This window comes from Limulus polyphemus, unplaced genomic scaffold (assembly GCF_000517525.1).
Source record: "Limulus polyphemus unplaced genomic scaffold, Limulus_polyphemus-2.1.2 Scaffold2139, whole genome shotgun sequence".
Lineage (NCBI taxonomy): Eukaryota > Metazoa > Arthropoda > Merostomata > Xiphosura > Limulidae > Limulus > Limulus polyphemus.
The window spans coordinates 100,530-108,152 of record NW_013667749.1 but is presented as its reverse complement, the minus strand read 5'-3'; the positions used below and the strand labels follow the sequence as shown (position 1 = coordinate 108,152).

At 36.9% G+C, this 7,623-nt stretch overlaps 1 protein-coding gene across 2 annotated transcripts in view; it reads right to left on the bottom strand.

Moving 5' to 3' along the window:
• LOC106466063 overlaps positions 1–7,623 on the bottom strand; it is a 114,348-nt gene that overhangs the window by 8,249 nt on the left and 98,476 nt on the right. The window contains exon 8 of one of the 2 annotated variants that reach the window (XM_022394015.1): positions 3,805–3,862. In XM_022394015.1, the coding sequence (XP_022249723.1) occupies positions 3,805–3,862 (58 nt within the window). Of the gene's footprint in view, positions 1–3,789; positions 3,863–7,623 lie in introns of both variants that reach the window. The other variant, XM_022394013.1, reaches the window with a different exon arrangement.

Below are 7,623 nucleotides of genomic sequence, written 5' to 3'. Positions count from 1 at the left end.
ATATCCTTCTATGAAGAAAGGATGTGTGAGAGTAGAAACAAAAAAGGGAGGGAATAATGGGAAGAGGAAGGGGAGGCCAAATATCAAGCAGACCAAGGACAAGGTGGTTAAAGAGGTTCCAATAATAGGGTCCAAGGAGGAGTGGGTAAATCAGAGGCCCAGAAGAAGGTGATGAACAGGAAGGTAGATATAGAGATAGAAATAAGACCAGACCAGGCCTGGCTGAAAAATTGAAAGCCAGAGCCTAAGGATGAAGAGTAGAAGACAATAAGAGAGGAAGCCTGGAGTTGAGAAGGGTGACAATATCATTAAATGTCTAACCAAGGGTAAAACCCACAGAAGATATGACGATGTAAAGTCTATTCTTTGATAGAATATGGACTGGCTGTAAGAGGCAGTCTGCCACCAGGATTTAAGCTCCTGACAAAGGATGTGAATGAGCTCAGAAGTGTATTGTTCATGCCAAAACAAAAAGGCCCCTGGAACAGGGGTCACAAGAATGGTTGGAGCAAGAAAATACTGTGGAATAGGCTAAGTGAAACATGAACAAGTAAATCATCAGTAGGGGGTAAAAATGGGTACATGCCTGAAGAAGAGTGAGAAGGTTGAGCACAATTATGTGGACTCTTGTCCAGAGTCTAAACATCACAAGTCCATTCCCAATTGAAAAATGTATATCAATCAGAGACAGGAGCATTGAAGAAGGGAGAGATTTGGTTTGAGAAGCAGTAAGGGAATTAGTAGTATGAGCAGAGTCCAGTCACTATAATAATTCCTTGAGGAAATGTTCACAAAAGAGAACAAAGGACACCATGAAATAAAACCTTGGGTCTACTGTAGGAGATACATGAGGGTATTCCCCAAAGAAATGAGGGGCCCTAGGGAACCCAGAGTCCCGAAAAGTGAAAGAACCTCTTATGCAAGGAGAGAATGAGAAATGTAAAACTTGGTGACCAGATATGCAATAACATACAGGCAGAGAAGGCAGGCTGAAGGTTGATGATACAAGAGAAGAAGAAAACACCAAAAAGTACCCAACACTGAGTGGAAGTGAGAGAGGATTTATATCCCCCCCAACCAAGTAGCCACCATAAAAGAAGGGAGATAGGAGAAGAGAAAACATCTGAGAATGTGCTAAGAGATATGGTGAAAGAAAAGGGATGCCAGTCCTAGGTCGTGAAAATCCTAACAATACCACTGAATACAAGAGGGGCTGACAGTGAGTCATAGGGAACAGCAAGGAATTGGATGATGCAAAACAGATGGGCATGACAGAAACAAAAAGGATGGCAGGCCAAGAGAGAACATAAGAAGATGTCTGACACATTGACTATGGCCTACCACAGACTGGGGGGAAAAGATCACAGAAAGGGTTGGAGGGAGGAGAAAAGGAAATTAGAAGAAAAGTGAACAGGAGCAAGAAAGAGACTAAGGTGGGGAAATGCAAAACGACTAGCAACAGAAATTAAGACTAATAGAAATGCACTTGTGACTATCATTGGAAAGAAGAGTGATTAACAAGCCTTCTGGTACAGGGAAGACAATAAAAAATCCTAGAATCTGGAATGAAAAAGTGGGAAGGAGACTGATATAGACAAGGAATAGGAGTAAAGGGTAAGGTTGAGAAAGAAAAAAAAAATCTGGGAAGGTAACGAGCATAAAAGTAATGTAACATCAGGCTAGGTCACCAGGAGGAATGGAACACTACTGAAGATATATGGATAACAAAAGGGAGCCAGATGAATAATAAGTACATAATAAGGAAGAGGTTCAGTAAAGAGGTATGTAACCCAACCCAATGAGTCCTGACAGCAGGGAAACTGAGTATAGAGCAGAAGAAGTGGAAGGGGCCAAACATAGAAGGGAATGAATGTTGAAGAAACCATCATATTAAGAAGTGCCTCAGATAAAAGTTGCAGTTAGGAGAGGGATTACAGAAAGATAGAGAAAAAGATGAAAAATGAGAAAACGGGGAACCAGAAAGTGAACAGAAGTTAAAAGATTCGATCCCTAAGCTGGCCAGATAGATACAAATGACACGAAATTGAGAAAAGTAATCATTTGTTTGTTTGTTAGAAGTTAAGCACAAAGCTACACAATGGGCTATCTGTGCTCTGCCCACCACGGTATCAAAACCCGGTTTCTAGTGATGTAAGTCCACAGACATACCACTGTGCCATTGGGGGGTAAAAAGTAAGGGAAGAAAGTCTACAAATCAGGACAAAAGGAATAATAAACGTGAGGAAAACGAGGCATTTGAGCATGAGAAAGGAGCGTTTGGATAATGGAAACAGTATAAACCTAGTAACAAGCAAGAAGAAATGACAAAATAAATCCAAGAATCATGGCTCAGAAAGAGAGAAAACGGAAAATAATAAATAACAGGCAAAAGAGATGGAAAGGAACATACCTAAAAAGGATTTGGTATGTTTTGAATTTTGCGCAAAGCTTTACGAGGGCTATCTGTACTAGCCATCCCTTATTTAGCAGTGTAAGACTAGAGGGAAGGAAGCTAGTCTGGGCTACTCTTTTACTACTGAATCGACAGTCACATTATAATGCCCCTATGGTTGAAACGGCAAGCATGTTTGGTGGGGTGGGGACTCAAACCTGTGATCCTCAGATTGCGAGTCAAGAGCCCTAACCACCTGGCCATGCCAGGTCCCCTAAAAAGGAAATTGAGAAAGAGATAGAAAGGTTAAGGTTGGTTCAAAAATGATAAAGTACTATCCAAAGCAAATCAGGTCAAGATTGCAGTCTAATAGATCATTCCCAACTGAGGAGAAGGAGTAGGAGGCCCAGTAAGCTTGTGGTAATCCACAAGTTGAACAATGGCTGCAACAACCCTGACAGTTAATGAGCTTCCAAAGCCACTGCAGAAATAAAGCTTGAGTGTGAACAATGTCCCATGCTCAAGAATAAGTAAAAATCACTTGCATTTGAGGATTCATGATAAAAAAATTACAGCTACAGAAAACGAAAATCAAAGTTTCGTTAATGATGTAAATCTCAATAAATTGAATATAGAATGAAGATTCCCACATGCACATGCATAGAGGGTGTTAGTATGCATTGAGGTGTATCACCCTTCTCTTGGTGAAGAGCTTTTTTACATGATGATATCATCGTTTATGTCAAAATTCACATCAAATCTTGTGAAATTAGATGGGACTTGCCTCAAGGATAGTGGCATGCAATCTCTTTGGCAGACATGTGAGGAATATAACTAGTCTGTGTGTAGGGGTGAGTTACCATCTCAGAATTTGAAATTTTGATCATGATATCTGTATTACATATTTCAAGATCATAACACTTTCTAAGCTGTTTTTTCCTGATCAAAGCTACAAAGATATTATGTTAAGAAAGTTTCAACTATTTATTTACAGCTCTTATTTTATTAAATCTGAGAATTAAACTATGAAAATACATAAAAAACAGAATACTAATATTGCTGTAATTACTGACTAATGGCTTTGTGATGTTACTGCATTCAATGCAACACAAAAACCATAACTTGTCAACTCATGTTTATCTTTCAAAAAATTACCTTTATTTTGAAATAACCCTAAAGTTTGGCTGTAATTTCAGGAGGGTAAGAAATCTATCACATAAATATCAAAATTCAAAGTGATGAACAAGGATTCCTAACTTGGTTATGAAAATGTGTCATTAGAAATATGAATTGATTAATATTTATAGAATAATGAAATATTCAAAATAGTACTATTTTTAACAGATCAAGCAAATTAACCATGCTGTAAGTTTTCAAGAACAAAAAGATGAACATACATTTTCGGCTAATACCTTCTGAATGATGCGTACTTCATCTGAATCCGTTTCTTTAATTAGTCCTTCTTGCATCCTAACATAAGAGATAACAGAAATTCTGATAATCTTAATATAAAAAAGTATTCTAAAACAGTAACAAAATTACAAACTCAGCATTCCAGAAGCATAAATGTTGTTTGTATACACTATCTTATTACAACACAAATTACTAATTACTTGATTCTCATGGTTAATATTTAAATCTTAAATGATCATTTAATAGTCTATAGGATTACCTAAATCCAAGTATCAATTAGCTATCTTTTTTCCCCCTATTTCTAGATACTGTTTTAAGCAATATTTTGAACGTTTGAATTCAAATGTTTGTTGGCTAGAGGGAGCTAGTTACTATGTCATGATTTAGAAGTTCTTCAGTAAAGTATTACCATGATAATAAAGTACTTTAATTAAAATTTCAATGTAACTCAGCAAAATCTTATGACATGCACAAAAAATGATGCCCATATGGAAAGAGTTTTAAAAGAACCACCTTAAGGGTACTAACTTTCTGACTGAGAAACACAACTATCAAGAATTGGTAGCTGCCTTATCCAACAAGTTTGGAGTGATACACTAAAAGTAGATATCCAGAGGATAGTTTCTGAATAGGGTAAGGTGGAAAGAAGAGACCTTAGCCAAAACTGTGGAAGATTTGGAAAAGTTTGCCTAATTACCTTTCCTGGATGCTCCATGTGCCTGCTTCCCAGTCTATTACCATGAAATATGTGGTACTACATGACAATTACTACATCAAAGGTTGAACTTCCAGTGGCAACAAGGAAAGCAGTCATTGTACCACCAAGAAGCAAAATACACATACCAGGCTTATTAGAAACGAATTTACATTTAGTAACTGGGGCATTTGTAAAACCAAATACTCCAGCATGTCTTGTGAGATTAATGGTTGGAACCACTCTCATGGATCTTAAGAATAAAGATGTCATCATCAGGCCAAAACACAACAAACCATAAAATTTGAGTAAATTCTGGATGGGACATAGGAAGATGTGAAGCTGCTATATAGGTAATACTCACATATCAAAGAACTTCAGTAGTCACCTTTAAGACAAGATACAGGAAGTCTGATATCAAATTTTTGCATAAGAACAGCTTGTAACTTCAATTACAAAAACTGTATGAATGGAGCTGTACAAGCTAATCAGTGATATAACTTACATAATTTGCTCACAGAATATCAAGGTTCTCTAGTGGAACCTCATGCCTTAGGCTAAACAAAACACTAAATATCTCATATGATTGTTACAAGAAATACAGCTCTAGTACAGCAGTTAGCTAGATGATTACCACATGCAAAGCAGGCTGAAGTTTTCAAAGAGATAGAAGCCATGCACGGAACAAGGAGTACAGAACCTAGTACTAGTCCATCGGCATTGTTTATTGTAGTTGTGAAGAAGAAGTGTGGATCCACAAGATTCTGTGTGGTTTACCAGAATGTGAATGAACTCACAAAGAAGGATGCCCACCCACTACCAAAGATTGACTCTGGTTTGGATGCTCTGTGTAGATCAGAATGATTTTCAACACTGAATATTAAGTGTAAATTAGCAAGTGTAAGTTGACAAAACAAAAAGAGAGAAGACAACCTCTATTTCAGTAAATGGATTGTGGCAATTTGATACTATATGGAACGTGTAACACACCTGCTACATCTCAAAAAGTAATGTAGTGTGATCTCTCTGAATTACCTTGGATGACATAATCACATGTGGGAAGACCATTGATATATGCTTATGACGGACAAAGGAAAGTTCTGGACTGGTTGAAGAAAGATAATGCTAGGTTGAATTGCATCAACAGACTAGTTTTCTGGGACACAGTCAGCAAAGATAAAGTATCTACAGACCCACTTAAGATTGAATCAGATCAGAATTGGCCAACATGAAGAAACTTGCACGCGTTAAGATGATTTCTTGGACTATACTCTTACTGTCATTATTTTATAAAATCATTCTCTTACATAGCTAACTCTATATACAGACTATTTGAAAAACAAGTTTTTGTTTACTACTGATGGTAAACAAACATTCACCAAAGTGAAAAAATAATTAATCACTACTCCTATACTAGCATACTAACTCTTGAAGATCCACTCATTTTAGACACAGATGCTAGTGAGTTTGCAGTGAGAACAGTCCTACTGTAGCAAGGCTGTGAATGCTATATAAAAGAGGTATTGTACAAATCAAGAAAGAAGTACTAAATACTGCTTGAGCCCCAAGTCATTTCCATCATTACTCGTATGGTCAAAAGTTTAATCTCTAAGCAGACCATGCAGCATTAAAGTGGCTGGTGAATTTTTGCAATTCGAAAGGCCAGACAGAATGATGGTTCCAGAAACATCAGGAGTATAGCTTTAATCTTGTGTATCATCCTGGACAGAACCATTGAAATGCTAATGTATTGTTCCAAAGACCATGTGTTAGTGAAAAATGTAAATACTGTGAAAAGAGGAAAACACAAGATAGTAACGGTGACCAACCTAAAGAACATAATAGTATAATCCAAGATACCACAAGAATTGCAAAAAAATGATGTGGTCCAACATTCAACTGAAAGATACACAGGCAAATAAAAGGAGTTTGAAACCAATTATTTAGTAGATTTCAACTGTACTGAAGCAGTTTTGATAATTCTTTAACCAGAACTGTAGGTGTCTGGATCAAAAGGAAAAGAAAAGCTATTAAGACCAGACTACGGGACCAATCAAACCAGAGGATCTAAAGCCCAAGAGTTCCACATATGAACCAATGGTCTGAACTGAAAATTAGAGGGTAGAAAATACAAATATACATGAATTGAATATTCCAATATGATATTAGAACCCTCAGGCATAACATAAATTAGTTCTAGATTGAAATAGAAAAAAAAGAAGAAAAATCAGACCAACAGAAGTTTTTCCAGAATTAGAGCTAACTGACAAATCCTATTCTTCAGATATGTATCATGAAAAAATGGGTTCCTCTATAACTAAGTGTCCCATAAGCACAAAACCTGATGTGTTAAGAATACAGTGAAGAGAAATTTCTGCACACAACAGGCAGAATAAATAAGGCCTAAAGAACAGTTGGGAAAATCTGGATATTGGTAGAAACATGTGCATTCTGAATGAAATTTAGTGAAATTAACCTCATGAATGTTAACAAATAAATCTGAATTATGGCAGGAAAACAGAGGTTATATAGGTCCTCCTAATGCAAGTGCACCAATTAAGTTATGTGGAAAGTGGGAGGGTAGAGAACTATGAGTAAGTTGACACATGCTTTACATTCAGCACTTTAGCCACATTTGTTGACAGCATACGAGAAACTCAAGAAGGCTTTTAGTACTTCAAGAGGTAATTGCAACACAGTCTTATCTCCTCTCACACACACTTATCTAAATCTCCTCTGCCCTCTAAGCATTGCTAAAAAATCTTCATGATCGCTCATCAGTCTAGTTAAATGAACCACCTAAACACAACATTAGTGTAGCCTATATAATGTGTAAAGTTTAGTATACTCTAATCCCTTATAGTGCTGGCACACAATGAGACACACATTAGGCATGCTGTTTGAGTACAAGAAGGGAAACAATATTTCTGTAGCCAGAAAGAATATCAAAGAAGTTTATGGAAATGTTCTGAACGTTCATAAGTGTTAATGATTGTTCAGCAAATTTCGTTCAGGTGACTTTAGCCTTAAAAACTGTGACGGCAGGGTCCGACATGTTAGAATTGATATTGATGCTCTGAAGATGCTTGTTGAGTCTAACCCAAGGCACACACTCGTGAAATGG